The sequence below is a fragment of the Heloderma suspectum genome, chromosome 1 (assembly GCF_057233095.1).
Source record: "Heloderma suspectum isolate Gila_16-S chromosome 1, 16-S_ref, whole genome shotgun sequence".
In the NCBI taxonomy this organism is placed as follows: Eukaryota; Metazoa; Chordata; class Lepidosauria; order Squamata; family Helodermatidae; genus Heloderma; species Heloderma suspectum.
Window position 1 is genome coordinate 439,034,314 of NC_139458.1, and position 19,152 is coordinate 439,053,465.

General features: G+C 48.9%; 1 protein-coding gene across 2 annotated transcripts in view; it reads right to left on the reverse strand.

Annotated features, from left to right (window-relative positions):
- LOC146360387 (nuclear GTPase SLIP-GC-like) overlaps window positions 1-18,509 on the reverse strand; it is a 104,497-nt gene extending 85,988 nt beyond the window's left edge. Inside the window, exon 1 of one of the 2 annotated variants that reach the window (XM_084830478.1) lies at window positions 18,423-18,509. Coding sequence is in view for 1 of the 2 variants with exons in the window: in XM_084830400.1 (XP_084686526.1) it covers window positions 11,038-11,124 (87 nt within the window). In the remaining variant the exon portion in view is untranslated. Of the gene's footprint in view, window positions 1-11,037; window positions 11,201-18,422 lie in introns of those variants that run through there. The other variant, XM_084830400.1, reaches the window with a different exon arrangement.
- Between the last annotated feature and the right edge of the window lie 643 nt (window positions 18,510-19,152).

Genomic DNA, 19,152 nt, shown 5'->3' on the forward strand with positions numbered 1-19,152 from the left:
TTCCTCTCCGGCAGGTACCAGAGGGTAGCACTGGGAGAATTCGGACCCGTGGCCACTTACTTGTGGGGTGCCACAGGGTTCCATCCTCTCCCCGATGCTATTTAACATCTATGTGAAGCCGCTGGGGGCTATCATCAGGAGGTTTGGGGTGCAGTGTCATCAGTATGCGGATGACACGCAGCTCTACCTCTCATTCAAATCTTCACCAAGGTTGGCCGTAGAATCCCTGTCCAAATGTCTGGAGACGGTGAGTGGCTGGATGGGGAGGAATAAGCTGAAGCTGAACCCTGACAAGACCGAGGTACTTTTGGTGGGAGACAAGAGGAGGCTGGGGGATGTTGACCTGGTGTTGAATGGGGTACGGCTACCCTTGAAAGACCAGGTCCGCAGCCTGGGGGTCATTTTGGACTCCCAGCTGTCCATGGAGGCTCAGGTGTCAGCTGTGAGCCGGACAGCGCTGTATCAACTCCATCTGATACGGTGGCTGCGCCCCTTCCTTCCCGACCATCTGCTCCCATCGGTAGTACATGCCCTGGTCTCCTCTCGTTTAGACTACTGTAATGCGCTCTACGTGGGGTTACCCTTGAAGACGGTTCGGAAGCTGCAGCTGGTACAGAACGCGGCGGCTCGCCTGATTAAAGGCAGCCGCCGGTGAGATCACATCACTCCAGTGCTGAAGGAGTTGCACTGGTTACCAGTTGTTTTCCGGGCCAAATTCAAGGTGTTGGTTTTGACCTTTAAAACCCTATATGGTTCCGGCCCAACCTATCTTAAGGAGCGCCTCCAGCAGCACCAGACAGGCCGCTTAACAAGATCAGCCTCGGATGGCCTTCTCTCTGTCCCATCAGCCAGGACAGCTAGACTGGTGGGGACGAGGGAGAGGGCCTTTTCTGTGGTGGCCTCCACTCTGTGGAACTCCTTCCCTAGGGAACTCCGTCATGCCCCCTCTTTAATGAGCTTCCCTCGTGCATTAAAAACGTGGTTGTTCAGGCAGGCATTTGGGGTGGGTTAGGGTATTTAAAAAAAAAAATTATGGTAGAATTTTATTGTTTTAAATTGTTTTATGGTGTGTTGTGCATCGCCCAGGGTGGCTGGGTGACCAGCCAGATGGGCGATTAATAAATTCAATAAATAAATAAATAAATAAATAAATAAATAAATGAAGTCTATGAGCATCCATTTATACAGTAACAGCGTGGCATGACGATGACCAAGTCCGTCTCAGCATCAGAAAAACCACATTTCTGCGGACCCAGATCTAGGCAGGAAGTACGAGCCAGTCAAGGTGACAAGAGGTCTGCTTAACTGCGTTTATTATCCATACGCTATTCCTCCTACATTGGGCGGGGGGCGTTTCTGGTATTTAGAAGGCGTGGTTTCCGTACGCTTAGAAGGTAAGGATGGAGTGACTGTAGACATGAGGAAAATAGTATTTGGGTCCACAGGACACACGATGGTTCTTAAGGCTTGTGCCTGGGTCGGGAAAGATGACAATATCTTTCAGGGTGTGCCGTAGCCGTTTTCAGTCAAAAATGCTGCTAAATTGGTCAGAAGAGAGCCGATGGCAGGAATCTGAACTGGACTGTCAGCTCCCCATCAGTGACCTGTCTGTTTCATGGTTAATGTGGTTATTTGTAACTGACGTTGTAAATACTACAAACAGCCAAACTGCACAGGATTTAAAGTTTACGTTCTAGATGTTCAAGCTGTAGTTATGACGATAAACAGGAATAGTAAAGCTGTAGGAGAAACCTGCCTGCTTCTCTGCTATGCAGCGCGTGGGCTTCTTTCTGTTGTTCTAGGCAGTAAACCTAGGAAGTGGTTTGGCACTTGGTCAGACTTACGCAGACAGAGGCAGAAGGTTAATTTTTACAACAATATGGGACCTAATGGAGTTCAGCATGTAAACACTAGACTGGGAAGGGTCCCTGCGCTGGCTTTAAAGTAAACAATGCTGTAAATGGTGTATAGCGAAGGGCATGTATGCTTGTTTCTGACCCTTTCTAAAATGGTCCAGATCAACGGTTCAAATATGGGCAGGGGGGAATCTCTGGAGCGTCTAGAAAACAAGGGCCCGTCTACATAGGAGGTTTTCTCCAATTTTGCTGTGGCTTAAAGTCATTAGGAAAAAACAAGGAGAAAAGGAAATGGAGAAATCCCAGGTGCCTATAGAAAAAGGTTTCTTATGGTTCTTTCTCACTCCCTGGAAAAGACCCTGATGCTGGGAAAGATTGAAGGCAAAAGGAGAAGGGGACGGGAGAGGATGAGATTGCTAGATAGCATCACCGATGCAATGAATATGAAACTGAGCACGCTCTGGGAGAGAGTGGAGGACAGGAAGGCCTGGCGTGCTCTGGTCCATGGGGTCACGAAGAGTCAGACACGACTGAACGACTGAACACACACACACATGGTTCTTTTATGTTGGCCCCATAAAAGAACCATAATAAACCTTTTCCTATAGGCACCTGGGATTTCCCATTTCCTTTTCTCCTTGCTTTTCCCTGCACACATGCCTCCCCTCCTCTTTTTATCCTTAAAGTCATTAGGGACACATGACATCTTGGCCAACCCACAGCCAACCAGCTGCATCCGTCTTGAAAAGCCGTATTTCCTGAAAGACCTTTTACTTCATTTTTTTTACTTAAAGCAGCTCCCAGGTGGTTCCCCTGCCCCAACCCTCCACATTAAATCCTGGGCATGCCTCTGTGACGTGGCTGTGACCTGGCAGTGAGGCGGTTAAGGGGTGGGGCTCCTGCGCCCCACCACCACTCCCTCTTTTTCCCCATTTGCAGTAGGGCTGCTTTCACAATAAGTAGCCCCCTTTCCCCATCCATACTATCAGTAGCCCTGTTTCATTCACAATATTGGAGTAGCCCATTTATATGTAGTGCACAATAAAGGATACACAGAGAGGAGAGGAGAAAGGGCAGCCAGCAGCTATTCCACAGTTGCGGTACCCCTGAAGCTCATGAACACACAGACAGGAAGGGGAAGGGTGGCCCGCCCAGCAAGGCAGGCTGGACAGGGCTGGGAACAAGACCCCGCAATCACGGAACCTCGCTGGGTCATCCCTTCAGAGCAACGCAACAGTTTGCTGTTTCTGTTCACAAACAGCAGCCTCGGATTCATTCACGTCTCCCCTTCAGAATGGTCCCCTGTGAGTGTGAGTCTCCGGTGTGTCTGTGGGGAGGAGGAGGCTCAGTGCCAGTTGGGGAAGTGGAGGCAGCAGTGCCAGTGGCCACCGCTGCTGGCTCCAGGGCGCTGGCAGAGGGAGGCCCTTCCAGCCCTTCCCTCCCTGCAGGACCGAGGTGCCTCCTGTCTGCCCGCCCTTGGTCTGCCCCCGGGCTTCAGGATTGCTGGTTCACAGCTGGCTGGTGCGAGGGGGAGAGGTGCGGGATAAACTACCCAACATGTCTTGTCTCTTCCACTCAACTTCCCTGAGCGGCGGCGCATGGTCTCCCTTTGGTGGAGCAGCGTCTGTGGGGTGGCCAACGTCCACTTCTACGAGCGGGACTCCACCCATCCAACCACAAAGTAAGGCGGATTTAAGTGCCCTTTGACCTCTGAAAAGTGCATTTTAAGACTGTGGTTACTCCACATTTTTTGCTTCATCTGCTCCTGACGGATCACAGCTGATTTCATGAAAATCTGCATTAATCTTGAAAGCATTTCACATTTGTTGCCATGTAGGTCTGGCCCAAGATATAAATAACAATAATTCAGTTTAAGGACCCGGGGGGGGGGGTCTGTTTTGAGTTTATTTAAAACTCAAACGTTTCACTAAACCACCTTGTTCGCTTATTTGCCTAAAGGAAATAACAGCCGTAACAAAGTACTCAGTGGGGCTGTGCACACAGCACAGTAGTGCATGATGGGTGGCTAGCCAGGCAAGGAGAGGTTTTCTGCGAACAATCCACCCTGCACGGTTAGCCCACCGCCAGACAAACTGGCAAACAACCTGCACGGTGGGGTTTGTTTATCCCTCCACCCAGCACCAATGGGAAACCTGCAGGTAAATGCTTGTTGTTGCTGTTGTTATTAATTCCGTTTATACCCATCTATATACAAATACTCTAGGCGGCATGCAAAGTTAAAACAATTTAACAAAAATACAACAATAAAAGCAACACAGCTTAAAAACAGTATACAAAAGTCAGCAAGAAGGAACAAGAGTTCTAAAAAGGGAAGGCCTGCCAGAATAATAATTCCCCTTAGGGTGGTGGAAAAGGGGTTGAAGTCGCCCACTCACCTGCGGGTTTCCCATTCGCCCTGGGCTGGAGCACTGGCCTAAAGGGGTCTCCCGCCTGGACACCCATTCCCCCTGCCCCCACTTTGTGCAACGTTGGCACGAATAATTTTTTTAAAAAATGCACCCCGTTTCTTCTGAAGAAGTGGGCAGGCTGGCATGGGGGGGGGGGTGTCAGGCTCCCTGCTTCTTCCCAGGAAACCTGGTACTTTCCCACCTCCCCTTAGAGATCTCTGAAGCTGCCTTGACTTGGGCAGCTGACAGCGGTCAAAAGCAAAGCAGACAGAGTGGTCTTTATGGGGACTCGATGCAGGCGACTGCACCCCTGTATGTTTGGCAAGGGCAACATGCAGGGATGCGGGGGGCCTGCTGGTATCCTCCGGTTTTGAGGCTGCGCACGTGCACATCAGTGCAAAACCAAAGGAAAAATAATGCAAAGAAAAGCCCCAGTTGCACACATTCCCTGGGCACAAGGAAGTGTGAAAAAAATTCCTAGTTCCGTTTTGGCACAAAACAGGACAGGGGAAAACATTCAAAAGGGATCCGATCCCGATCAGAGCTGGGAAGGGGGATCGGGGGGGCGAAGGGTGTGGGTGGCAGACCGCCAAGGTGCCGCTTGGGCACCGTTGGCGGGGCCGTCACAGGCAAGGGCGAAAGGGCCCGGGCAGCGGCTCGGCGAATGGTGGTTGTGGTCCCGCTTGGCCAAAGCAGCAGGGGTCTCTGCACTCTCGCCGAGTGGCTCGCTGCCCAATGAACTTCGCCCTCAGTGGGCTGGCCTGTCTGGGATCCCATGACACACCGACCCACCGTGGGTAAAGCAACCCTACTGCAGCCTGTGGGTTCTCGGGATGGGTGGTTTGGGAGAAGCAACCCACCCCGATAAGAACAGTCCGGGTTCAGAAGCCGATGGCTGGTCGGCATGTTGTGCAAACCCAGCCAAAAAGTCTCACAGCTGGGCTTCATACAGTGAGGCTGCGTTCAATTTAAATGTGAATTCAGTGTCTGTTTAACTTGAAAAACTGCATGCTATTTAAAGCCGAGGACTTCTAAAGTCCAAGACCCTATATGAGTCTAAACCTCTGAAACTAAAAGGAACTGCTTCAAAATAGGCTCAAGTGAGGGCAAAATTCTTAGTCACTTGAAAATATTCACAGAAAAGCCCTAAGAAAAAATTAAGAAGCTGAGACCTTCTAAGTCGAGATATAAATAGATAAACAGACAAAAGGTCGGATATCTACTTGAGAAGAAAAGCAGATGCAATTGCCACTGTCACTACAAAACCCCTGGGGAAGCAGTTTCCACTTAACAAGATGTGGTCATGTCCATCAATCCGGATTGTTTTGATATAGACTGGATGAATTCATGGCGGATAAGGCTATCTCTGGCTACTCGTCCTGGTGGCCATATGCCACCCCCAGTTGCTGGAGAACATAGGTGGGAGGGTGCAGTTGCCCTCATGTCCTGTTTGTGGGTTTCCTGTGTGCAACTGGTTGGCTGCTGCGTGAACAAAACGCTGTACTAGATGGACAGCTGTCTGATTCAGTATGGCTGTTCTTATGTCCTTAACCAGTATGCTGATCCCATCACCCCTTTCTTGGAAGGATCATAATGCCAGAACACAGGCAGGTGGTTAAGCATATTGTGGAAAAGGCCCAAATAATCCTCATGAACACAAAGAATAAGCATACCATTGGGCAACATGCCTTGGGCACTGGGCATGAACGTGGGAATGGATAAACAGCTGTCCAAAATATTAATACAGAATATCATTCCATTAGCCTAGAAAGGAAGCCACCCCTTTACACAGACGCAGCACAGGACTACATTGGACTAAGTACGTTAATGTCCACTGAATAGAATAGTTAAAATACAAGGAAATAAATGTATAGGTTTCTAAGAACATCAGAAGAGCCCTGCTGAATCAGATCCAGGGTCCCTCTAGTCCAACATTCTGTTCAACCAGCTGCCCACGGGAAACCCACAAGCAGGACACAAGCACAACAGCACCCTCCTGCCCATGTTCCCCAGTAACTGGTGTACATACACATTCTGCCTCTGATTCTGGAGGGAGCACATGGCCATCAGAACTAGTAGCCATCGATAGCCTTCTCCTCCAGGAATTTGTCTAACCCCCTTTTAAAGCCATCCAAACTGGTGGCCATCACTACATCTCATGGAAGTGAATTCCATAGTTTGACTTTGTGCTGTGTGAAGAAGTGATTCCCTTCATCTGTCCTGAATCTTCCACCAGTCAGCTTCTTGGGATGACCCCAGGTTCTAATATTATGAGAAAGGCAGAAAAATGTCTCAAGTATTTGTTAAAAGTAAAGGAATTCTAGGGAAGTTATTGTTTACTGTGTGTATGTGTTGCATGGAATGGTGCCAGCTGTTCATCAAATTATGATACATAAATATGTCGTGCATCGGTTTGTTTATTGTTGTTTATTCGTTCAGTCGCTTCCGACTCTTCGTGACTTCATGGACCAGCCCATGCCAGAGCTTCCTGTCGGCCGTCACCACCCCCAGCTCCCCCAAGGTCGAGCCCGTCACCTCCAGAATATCATCCATCCACCTTGCCCTTGGTCAGCCCCTCTTATTTTGCCTTCCACTTTCCCTAGCATCAGCATCTTCTCCAGGGTATCCTGTCTTCTCATTACGTGGCCAAAGTACTTCAGTTTTGCCTTTAATATCATTCCCTCAAGTGAGCAGTCTGGCTTTATTTCCTGGAGTATGGACTGGTTTGATCTTCTTGCAGTCCAAGGCACTCTCAGAATTTTCCTCCAGCATCACAGTTCAAAAGCATCCATCTTCCTTCGCTCAGCCTTCCTTATGGTCCAGCTCTCGCAGCCATAGGTTACTACAGGGAAGACCATTGCTTGAACTATGCGGACCTTTGTTGTCAGTGTGATGTCTCTGCTCTTCACTAGTTTATCAAGATTTGTCATTGCTCTCCTCCCAAGAAGTCAACGTCTTCTGATTCCCTGGCTGCAGTCAGCATCTGCAGTAATCTTTGCGAGCATCGGTAGACTGGTAAAAATCCCATCTCCTGAAGGAAAGTCAGTAGGTGTGATTGTCTGAGATGCAAGGAGGGGATGATTGAAATGGAGTCAAAAAGGTAACAGGAGAGTTTGATAAATAAGCACTGAAGTAAGGGAGATGGGTTAGTAAACAAGGACTTGCTTACCTGCGAAGCTTTGGTTTAATATGTTGTCACAAAAAGAATTTTATTTAATTGCATTATTTCTGTCTTGGGCAAAAGAAAAGAGTTACTAATCTGAGGAGAAATTTCCTGTTTCAGATTGTTCTTCCTCTTTTCTGAGATGCAGTTGAACAGAGAAGGGAGGGGGGATGGGGGGGAAGAAGTAAGCAAAACAGTGCCTCTGAGCACAGACAAAAAGAAACTGGTCTTCAATTTTAAAAAACTACTTTGATGTTTTAAAATAATGTTAGAATTGATATAATTTCATTTCATTTTCATTTATTATATTTCTATATTGCCCCATAGCTGAAGCTCTCTGTGCAGTTCACAAAAATTAAAAACTATTAAAGTACATTATATAAAGAATAAAAGCCATTCACGTGAAGCATAAAACAGATAGCATACAAAACAACAACAAATATCAAAAACACTAGAAAATATATCACTAGAAAAACCATTTTTATGAAAGGATTTCATGTGTTTGTTCGGGTTTAATGGCTCTGTAAAGCTGAGTTTCATTTTTGTAAGCACAAAAAGCAAAGACCGTTACGAGGTAAATCCTCTGTTTCATCTTGACAGACAGTAGGAAGTCAGGAAAGAAAAACTTGGGCATTAAATGTGTTTGACTCTGGTAGTACCACGTCCTACTTTCCCCTTCCAAATATTGGGTGGTTGTTGCTTTTTTAAAGAAACAATGGCATAAATAGTAGCCACAGTCGTCTCTTTAGACAGCTTATCTGATGTGTAACTTGTGGTTTCTGTGAAGATGTACTTTGCTAACTTGTAAACCCTGTCAAGGAAGGTTAGAGTGCATTCTTTTCTGTTTCAGGATTAATGAAACGAGTTCAGTCCAGAAAAGTCATGACCAACAAAATAAGCCACCTACATTCTGAGTGTCATGTTTTGTGTGTCTGGCTATGTTTTGTAATATGAGTCTCGTATGTTATGTTAATAAGACCATAACATTGTTTTATTTTTATATTTTCTTTTCAAATGAAAAAGAAGCATTTTTCCTGTTGTTTTTATTGTTTTATCGGAACGTTTTATTTTGAGCTCATTAAGAACGTTCACTAAACTTCTTTGCATGTATGCTGTTTACTAAAATGACTGATATTAATGAAAGGGGTTTTTTTAAGGATCCTACTAAAGAGACATATTTCTAGCAATACCTTAATACCAACATGTTGGGTCAATTATTTTTTTTAATGGTTATTTTGAGTTTTCATAATCGACAAATATATGGGCTGCATTCATAGAAGCATAGCTTCCAAATCCCGGGAAGTACTAGTTCCCCTCTACTCAGCACTGGTTAGGCCTCATCTGGAGACCTGTGTCCAGTTCTGGGCACCGCACTTTAAGAAGGATGCAGACAAGCTGGAGAGGGTTCAGAGGAGGGCAACAAAGATGATCAGGGGACTGGAAACAAAGCCCTATGAGGAGAGACTGAAAGAACTGGGCCTGTTTAGCCTTGAGCAGAGAAGACTGAGGGGAGAGATGATCGCGCTCTTCAAGTACTTGAAAGGTTGTCCCAGAGAGGAAGGCCAGGATCTCTTCTCCATCAGCCCAGAATGCAGGACATGGAATCATGGGCTCAAGTGACAGGAAGCCAGATTCCGGCTGAACATCAGGAAAAACTTCCTGACTGTTAGAGCAATATGACAATGGAATCAATTCCCTAGGGAGGTGGTGGGCTCCCCCACACTGGAGGCGTTCAAGACGAGACTGGCAGCCATCCGTCAGGGATGCTCTGACCTGGATTCCTGCACTGAGCAGGGGGTTGGACTCGATGGCTTTGTAGGCCCCTTCCAACCCTGCTATTCTATGATTCTATGTGCATGGATGAAGGAAGAAGCAAAAATTTGCTATTCAGCCCTGCATATCTTATCAAGTATACACACCATTACAGCTTTCCCTACTTGCCTTTATTCTTCACCAACTTAGAAACATTTGGGATTTTATACACGAAATAAAAAACACAAAATATATTGCACACTTCATAACCATATCATTTACAGCTTATATGGTACATCATTTGACCTGACTGATAAGATTTCATGTAGGGCATGTGTGTAACAATGTTTCTTTTTCTACCATAATTGCATTTTGTTCTTTTGAATATAGGGCTATTTTGGTTTATTATTTTCGTGGTGCAGACAAAGGGTGTTGGGGGAGGGGGCAGAGATGGGCAGAGTTGTTTGTTATTATTCGATGCAATTTGTTATACTTCTGTGTAGTACCGCTATGTAGGAACCAAGCATCTGCCAGACCCGCCCTGGCATTGACAGTGACCCACACATGCCAGTTGCAAGAAGACTTGAAAAGATGTGACTGATTCTCGTGGACTATTCTTGTGTTACACTGAACAAGGAAGGCAACAAAAATATTATAACAACAGGGATGAGAACATCCAGAATTTCATGGCATTGACACCAACTCAAAGAACTTTTGGACTGTGTTACTGAAATACTGTGATTCCTTTTACGGAACTCCAAAATCTACCAACTACTTCTGACAATCTGAAAAAGTTTCAACACAAGTCCTGGTCACCTTTAAGGAAACGTGGACAATTAAAAGAAATAAGATCCTGATTGAAAAAGATGGCACCTGTCAGGAGCGCCCTAGCAGCCTCTTTCGGTACACTCCAATAGCCAACTCAAGACACAGATGAAAGGATTCTTTTCAAGGCTTTAATCCTTTTAGAACTTAATGACTCTTTCAGATGCTAATCACCAGCGACTAAGCAAGGAACAGCAGAGTGGCCTATGCTCCTGGTAGGCAGTTGATCCCCATTTGAAGGAGAATCACTTGAAGACCCTGAACTTATGGGCTAGGGAGAGATCCTCCCTCTTTCCCTTGGGTCCACGGGAGGCGGCCGTTGTTTGCACACCAAAGGGGCGCTACGCCTCCTTTCCGCACCCTCCATTGCTCGCTGCTCCCTGCGTCGGCGTCGAGCATCCAGCAAGCCCCGTTCCCGCGCTCTCTCACTGCCAGGGTCACTATCTATCTCAGGAATGCCAGCAGGAGGAATCTCTGCCAGCTGCTGTGCCTGTGAGGGATGAGCTGGCTCCTCTCCCACGGATTGCTGATCCTCCTCAGAATCAGAACTGCTCTGGGGTTCTATCGGCTCAGTTTCCAGCCTGACAGCACCTCTGTCAGGAAAGCAGAGACTTTTAACATCTGTGCAGGTGCAAGTATTCAGAAGCAACAGTTTGCATAACAATAGACTTTCCAGCTGTTGAACGGGTGCAAATGGACCCATCAAAATTTTCCAGAACCATGGTGTGAGATCCACTGCCCTGAAGAACTGCATATCAATTGCCCAGAGACAACATCAATTCTCACATCAACAGCTCACAATTTGTTTGTGGTACCCACAGAAGTTTCATGGCTAAGTGGGGATTTGAGCCGGAGACTCTGCTTCTTGTCAGGTGCTACCACAGGGAAACAGCAAGTTTGCAGTGCGCGGTATACTGGATGAGGGCGCCAGCCGTGTGCAAAACTGCTGCGCTCACCAGGGAGAGCCATCTGGCAGCACTGGAGGAAAGCAGAATTCCAAACACTAGAGACCAGCAGCAGAAGAGGCTCTTACCTGAGGATCTGGCGGAGCTCTTCTCTGCGAACCCAAAATCAGCACCAAAGCAACTGGCAGGATGCTACTCGAGAGGAAGCTTTGCATAAAACAATAACAGCAGCAGCAGCAGCAGGATGTCCCCCCCCCCACCCTCCGCCCCTGCCAAGACAATCAGAGCCCTGACTGGTTCAGCTGGGTGGGGGCCAGAAAAGGGCGGACCCGCATGAGACCTGCCACAGTTGGGGGAAAGGGGCCTCCTGCAGTGAGGCCTGCGCCGCAGCATGGCCATTGCTGCAGCCGACTTCCCCACCCACTCACACCTGGGAGCAGCAGACCTTGCAGTGGACAGATGACAGTCCTGGTTATCAGGGCTGGGCAGGAATTTTGCCTGCTGTCCAGTTGGCAAAGGGGGGGGGTCCCGTTCCTCATTGCAAGACTATCCTCCTTGTAAATAAGTTGAGCTGGGCAGTTAGGAGACCATGCAGAGTTGTGGAATTCCAGTGTGCTTTACGTCACAACTGCGTGGGCGTGGTGGGCATTGGGCTGGATCAGTTTGGGGGGGGAGCAGGTTTGGGCTCCCTGCTCCCCCTCAGCAGGGATCCCCTTAAGGGATCCTGGGGATGTGGCATTAAGGGCATCTCCACACCTGCAATTTATCACACATTAGTGATGGGCCACTCACAGATGTTTGTGGGTCCATTACATGACGTAGTCATCCCCCAGTGATTTTCCCAACATTTCCCCCGCTTATCCCGTGCTATCCCCAAATGCAAAAAAAACCTGGTATTTTTCCAGCCTGCAGAACAGGAGTGCCATGACCTCCCCATGAAATTCTCCCACAGCGTGAAGAAACCACTGCATGTGGACAGCGGTGAGCGGTTATTTTCGGTTGTTGGGCCACAGCTTATTTGAGGGGCAGCGTGAGCCCTCCCGCCGCCACTCGTGGTGTCTGGGTGGCGGCAGCAGCGCGGCTCGTAAAAAGTACATCGCGAGTCCTGGAGAAGTAGTGTGGTGGAAAGGGCGCGGCTTCTTGGAGGAAAATGTAGAAAGTTGTGACAGGGAAGGGGTGTTTCATACAATCATAGAATAGTTGGGTTGGAAGGGGCCTACAAGGCCATCAAGTCCAACCCCCTGCTCAATGCAGGAATCCAAGTTTAACAGAGATGTTTCCCTGTCTTTCTTAAAGTGACATGGTTCTTGGAAAGTCCCAGAAGAGGACGCCAAGCCCCGCAGCAGGCGAGCTGAACCAGGGAGGAACTTTCGCTATGCCCCAAACAGAAAAGCCGAGCAGCTCCCCCCTGCCCTTAAAAGGTAACAAACAGAACATGACAAGATGGGACCAGCCGTATACACAGACCTGCACAATGCAGCACTGCCCTCACCCCCCTGGCTGGAACATGTTTCCCTTCCGCTCTGCAACTGGCAGGATGCAATCCTGCAATGGAACCGGATGGGGGAAGCACAGGGACTGATGCGATCTCTGCCCCCATGTGATGAACCTCAGTGACCAGGCCAGCTCGGTGGCTGTGAGCCCGTTACATCCAGGGTGGCAGGAAAGGGGTTCACGTGGTGGGCCCTGATTCTGTCACCCCCGACCAGTGCTCCTGGCAGGTGGGCCAGGAAGGGGGACTGGACGGCAGGCGGGCTGTCCCGTGAGAGGATCCATGCCCTATGCCTCTGCACCAATCCCATTCAGGCAAAATCAGTAAAGCCGTGGCCAATTAAAAGTCCATTTAATTCTGCATGTCTGGTTCATTCCTTTCATTCACGGCGTGGACCCAGTTAGACGCTGGGCCACACAAGTGATTTCTGTCCCAACCAGATTCTCAGCTTTTCATATGAAGGGGGGAAAGTTCCAAATGACTCCTGCAACATGTCTGGGAGGAGCCAAAACTCTGACTCAGTTATGAGCAATGCAAAGTGCCTGGGGGGAATTCTAACTCACCATCGAGGGAGAGCTGCATTGCCTTGAGCTGTGTAGGGTCCTGATCCAGATCAGAAGTGCACCATGTGCAGAGGAGGGCTTAACCCTTTCCACCCTACACTGATTCCTAGCCAAGAACTGCCCACCTCGGCCTGCTCTTTGCCTCCTAATGTGCTGCATGCAGTGGGACAACCGGCAGCCAGGGAGGGAGCCCCTCCTCCCCACGCAGTCTAGTTCCGATCTGGACCAGGCCCTAGGCCCCTTCCTGCCCAAGGGGTCCAGTGATCAGCCTGGAGTTGATCCGGAAGGTTCTTCACTGACAGGCTGCAGTCATGCACTCAGCACATGGCGCACTGGTCAGCAGGTCCTGACCCCCTCCACTGCCGGAGGGAACGCTCAGCTCCACCTCTGGCTGCAGAGCTGGAGGGAAACTCGGTCCAGCCCTGCCTGTGGCCGGGGGCTGAGGGCGGCGCAGCAGTGAGCAGGTTTCCGTCTGTGTATATGTGTGTGACCAAAAGTCTTCCCAGTTGAGCCACTGATTCCATTCATCCAAAAAAGTCTTGGGTCGAATCTTCTGGTATTCCATTTCCATGGGAAATGACAAGTATGTCTCAGACTGATGTTGATTTTGCAAGGCGCGACACTCGAGGGGAGGGCAGCCATGTCCACTTGTGCTCCTGCGACTAGCACCCGTGTTTGAAAATGTCTCTGGTGCCATGTTGCCATCTTGGCAACAAAGATGATCAGGGGACTGGAAACAAAGCCCTATGAAGAGAGACTGAAAGAACTGGGCATGTTTAGCCTTGAGAAGAGAAGACTGAGGGGAGATAGGATAGCGCTCTTCAAGTACTTGAAAGGTTGTCACAGAGAAGAAGGCCAGGATCTCTTCTTGATCATCCCAGAGTGCAGGACACGGAATAATGGGCTCAAGTTACAGGAAGCCAGATTCCGGCTGAACATCAGGAAAAACTTCCTGACTGTAAGAGCAATACGACAATGGAACCAATTACCTGGGGAGGCGGTGGGCTCTCCCACACTGGAGGCCTTCAAGACGAGGCTGGACAGCCATTTGTCAGGGATGCTCTGACTTGGATTCCTGCATTGAGCAGGGGTTGGACTCGATGGCCTTGTAGGCCCCTTCCAACCCTACTATTCTATGATTCTATGTACAAGTGAACTGCCTGCACTGACCATGCACATTGCAATCGGATAGTTGAACGTTTCTGAAACCAGAAACTGCCCAGGGCCAGGGCCTTCGTCTCCTCGGGGCAAATCGTCGGGCACCGTTCTACACCGATCTGATTCATTCCACACCAGGAATTAGTAACCCTAACATGTATAGGGCCAGAGATGGCCTCAACACGCCACTCTGTGTGTTAGTGCCCCTAAAATCAAATGCAGAACCTTTCAAGTGGGATGATATTTGCAAACCCCAGATTTCTGCACTGAAAATTAACATTATTCCAAGACAGCAATATGGGCTCTCTTCCCATCTTGTGTTTTTAGCAGGATCGTTCTCCTTTAATCACTGTTTTTTTTGTGGGAGCTTTGAACAACACCGCTGCTCTCCTGCTGCTATCTCACAACTCCCCCCTCCCCTTTCCGTGTTATCTGAGAATGGGGAAAACCAAGCATTTTCTGTGCTTGCCATTGAAATCGCCATTTCTTCCCATGTATTTCCCCTTTAGTGCTGTGTTCTGCTTTGTGCGCACGTGTGCGAGGGGGTGTTGCTCCCTCCCCCCAAAGACAATGTCTAGGGGACATAGAACTGCTCCCTCCGTCGTTTTCTGATAGCACTGAACCTTCTCAGTCATCTCATGCCAACTTGAGATGCTGAAAACAGAATCATACCATTGCCACAGAGAATTGTGTTTGCAGGCCTATCGAGAATCTAAGGCAGATGAAAGTGCTGGTTATGCAAAGCTGGAACTATATCGTCAATACAGAACCTTGGAGTTGCAGTGACAGTTGGTGACTGCACGGGTTTACAGGGCAACGTCTGCAGACTGACCAGCAGCAGAAAAACATCACAGCTCACTTTGGAAGCTATAGATTCAAGGAAAGAGAAAATCCCACAGAGCATTCACAAGATCATGGTATTCCATAGATCTCTAGGTGCGGACCAGCTTAGCAGGCCGCCACCCTGCAGGAGGGCAAAGCCTCCATCAGTGCCAGCGTCATCAGGAAATGGTCTGGCCATGACAACAGGGTTACAGAGACCCCACCCCACCCCCCAATTCCAGATCGCCAACCTCGTGCTTAGAGTGTGTCCTGCTAGATGTGTTGGGGTGGTGACATACTGAGACAGCCCCATGAAGACCTGACCAGGCACTCCTGAATAGGCCCCAATGTGGGGACGGAAATCCTCCAGGACAGGTGAGCTTGGTTCTTCCAACACCATGCCCCGAGACCACCTCAGCCAGGGACACCGATGGGCAGGGGGGTATACCGGTGTACTGACCCCCCAAACACTCAGACCCAGTACTCGACCCAGCTGGTCTGCTGGGGAAGGAGACAGAATCCTTGCAGATCATAGCAGCATCCCTGCAGCCAATGCTAGTGCTGTATCATATACCCAGGTGGGCTAAATCAGGAAAGACCCACTCCCCCAACCCATCTACCCAGATTTCTGTTATACACACCGACCGGGTCACTGTACGTTAGTGCCAAGCGATGCACACTGGGGCAAAAATTCCTCACTTCACATGTACACCGATGGGAACTGTGCTGGCTGTGACCGACCAGGAAAGGGATCTTGGGGTTGTGGTGGACAGCTCAATGGAAATGCAAGCCAGTGTGTGACAGCTGTGAAAAGGGCAAATTCCATGTTGGAGGTCGTCGGGAAAGGAGTCGCAAATAAAACTGCCAGCAATCTAATTCATTTATCCAAGCAACCTAACTTGGAGCCCTATGTACAGTTCTGGTCACTGCACCTCAAAAAGGATGTAATGGATTGGGCTTCCTGATAAGTCAAGTCCTAGCAAGTGTTTTCTGTGCTTCATTTTACTTCAAAAGCGACTGACTGTTCCTGAACTCCTCTCTGCTGTGTTCTTGAATAAACGTAGTCAATAATTGGAAACTGACGTTGGTTTAGGGTGCAATCCTATGCATGTTTAGACAGAAAACAAAAATGCTGGTCGTTGCAGGACTTTTCTCTGTCTAAACATTCATAGGATTGCATTGCACCCTTGTTATTTTGCCTACCCTGAAGGTTGTTATCACTCACATGTTGGACTGCTTGGCACAGAAATCAACCTGGCTTTCATGGAGGTAAAAGGATGTTCTGGGGAAAGGGCCTGTCCTTCTCCATCAGTGTAAAACTCTGAAACTCTCATGCGTTCAGGCTTTGACTTTATCATCGTAAGCGGGGGGACCTAGGAAACTCTTAACACATCCTCAAAGAGCAATGCTTCAAAATGCTCTTGGTTGGGAGAGCCATACTGTACATCAAGAAATTCTACAGAATGGGGATTGCAATTCTTGTCGCGAAGAAGCGTCCATGGTAGTAACGGACACCTTAAGGGACCTGAAGTGACAATATGTATTTGTCAATGGCGATTTAAACAGAAATCCCTATGCCACAGGTTCTGTATATATTGTCCCAAAACAGGGCATCATGGCATATGAACATAAGAAGAGCCATGCTGGATCGGACCAGAGGTCCATCTAGCGCAGCATTCTGTCCACACTGTGGCCAACCAGCTGCCCACGGGAAACCCACAAGCAGGACCTGAGTGCAACAGCACCCTCCCGCCCATGTTCCCCAGCAACTGGTGCGCATAGGCAAACTGCTTCTGATAGCGGAGGCAGCATAGAGGCATCAGGACTAGTAGCTGTTGAGAGGCATCTCCACCAGGAATCTATCTAACCCCCTTTTGAAGCCATCCAAGCTGGAAGCCATCACGACATCAATTTCATAGTCCATGCGCTGTGTGGAGGCCTTCCTTTTATCTGTCCCGAACCTCCACCAACCAGCTTCATGGGATGCCCCATTGGATTCTAATATTGCAAGAAAGGGAGAAAAATGTCTGTCTTAGAGATGTCCTAGGAGACCTAGATGTTTTTAAGCAGAGCACTCTGCTCATGGGGGTGAGGGGATCCAAATGTGGTGCTGCAGGGAGGGCTGGAGGAGTCCGGTGACCTCTCCCACAGCTATGACTATCCTAGTTCAGGCGCATGCTTGGACAGACACATGGAGAAAGAGGCCCCCAAGCCATACTACTCGCTGAGGCATCACACTCATTGGAGAAGAGACGATTTCCTGGTCTTAAAGGATTTATGGCTGAGGGCAATAGATGCGCAAAGTGCAGTAATTTCTACGAGACAAACACCTGGAAGAGAGCCTTGAAGGATCTGCTCCGTCACATCTTTGCATGGGGAGTTAATCTACATTTATTTTCCAAAGAAGCTTGTGGAAGGACCTAAGGCGAGAGTCATCATTACTTCACCATGAATTCAACCACTAACTTAGCTCCAGCACCTTCTAAGGCATATAAAGGGCTGGTTCCAACATGATGTTTTGTACTAATGTAGACACCCCTTGTCTACATGTTTTGCACACAGGTGGATGCTCCTCTCGCCCCCTCCAGCCAGATCATCCCACCCACCACCACACCTTCCTGCTCAGGCTCGTTTGTGGTTTGAGTCTCTTCGTCTTCACAGGTCCGTGGTTGACTTGTTCCTGCCTAGCCCAGTTTTAACTTTCGTTTCTTTTGTCAGTCTGACTTCCTGGAACGCTGTTCTGAGCTTTCTGAACTGAATCATTAATAACAACTCCAGGAAGAGCAGTCAAAATCTAACCCCCCCAGCAAGTCTACTCGTAACCCAGCCCTGCGGATAAAAAGTCTCTGGGCAGGATCATATGGTCACGGAGGGGGAAAAAGACACAGTGGCTTATTTTCGATCCTGCACATGCTAGTGTGAGCTGCCTAACTAGCATAATTACCCTTGCCAGGTGGGATGGTCATACTGCCAAACCCAGAAGTGTGGCTGGCTGGGGTGGTTTACAAACCACCCCGAGACCCATGGCCGGTTCTACCATGGATGTTGGTCACTGACTTGGATCTGAAGACCTGTGAGCAGAATGCCCTCACTCAGCGGGGCTTCCCCTCCCGGCTGCAGCCACTGACACCCCAGAAAAGCTGCTCCTCGGGGATTGGGGACCCTCTGGAATGGGCTGTGATGCAGCAGTCACGGCTGCACTAGGGCACTCCTGCATGAAGCACCCTATCAGGAATAAAAGCCTCCGGTCAAGGTTTGCTTTTACTAAATTGTCCTGGAGGCATCTTGTGTTTATACAATTGAAAGCTACAAATGTTATCAAAATATAATGTATACAAAGGTGTCCAAGCCAAAAACCTGACTCAGGGAGGGAAACCCTCTAAATCAAATATCACTCAGGCTAGGATTGCTCAGCAATCCAAAGGCACACGCACGAGGACTCAGGATTCCTGCAAGGCAACAGAAGCACAGGTCGTACCTGGAGTCTTTAAAACATGCAGAGTTTGGGAGGACACATGTCTCATTCTAACAGTAACCTTGAACTGTAGGTCGTCGTTAGTCCCATGTTACAGCCAAGGAATCGTTCCCAAAGATGCACCTGATAAGCACTCAGGCCTTTTTAGCATTAAAAGCCCTAAGGGGAGACACGATGCCAGGTTTATAATGAGGAAGTGTCCCGGGAGATCCAAACGGCGTCTTTTACAATCCCTCCCTGATCATACTAGAACTTGGAACGACCAGATGCAGTTGATTTGCGTGCCAGGGACAGCCGCTGGGGCTAATATAGCAGCAGGGGAGGAAAGGCCCTGCCCGTTGGGAACGTGACGTTCGGCTGCCTCACGCTGCTAGGCCGCAGACTTCTGCGGGGAGGGCGCCTCTTTCCCCCCTAATGTCTCCACAGGTGGCAGATCCCCGCCAAAGGAACAACACCCAAGGGCAGCTTCTATTTGTTCGTCCCATCCAGTGGATTACTGACCCTAAACACCTCTTTGAGATGCCTGCAGTTCCACCTTCCTGCTCAGGCTTGTTTGTGGTTTCAGTCTCCTTGTGTTCACAGGTCTGTGGTTGACTTGTTCCTGCCTAGCCCGGTTTTAACTTTCGTTTCTTTTGTCAGTCTGACTTCCTGGAACGCTGTTCTGAGCTTTCTGAACTGAGCCATTAATAACAGCTCCAGAAAGAGCAATCAAAATCTAACCCCCCCCCCCCCC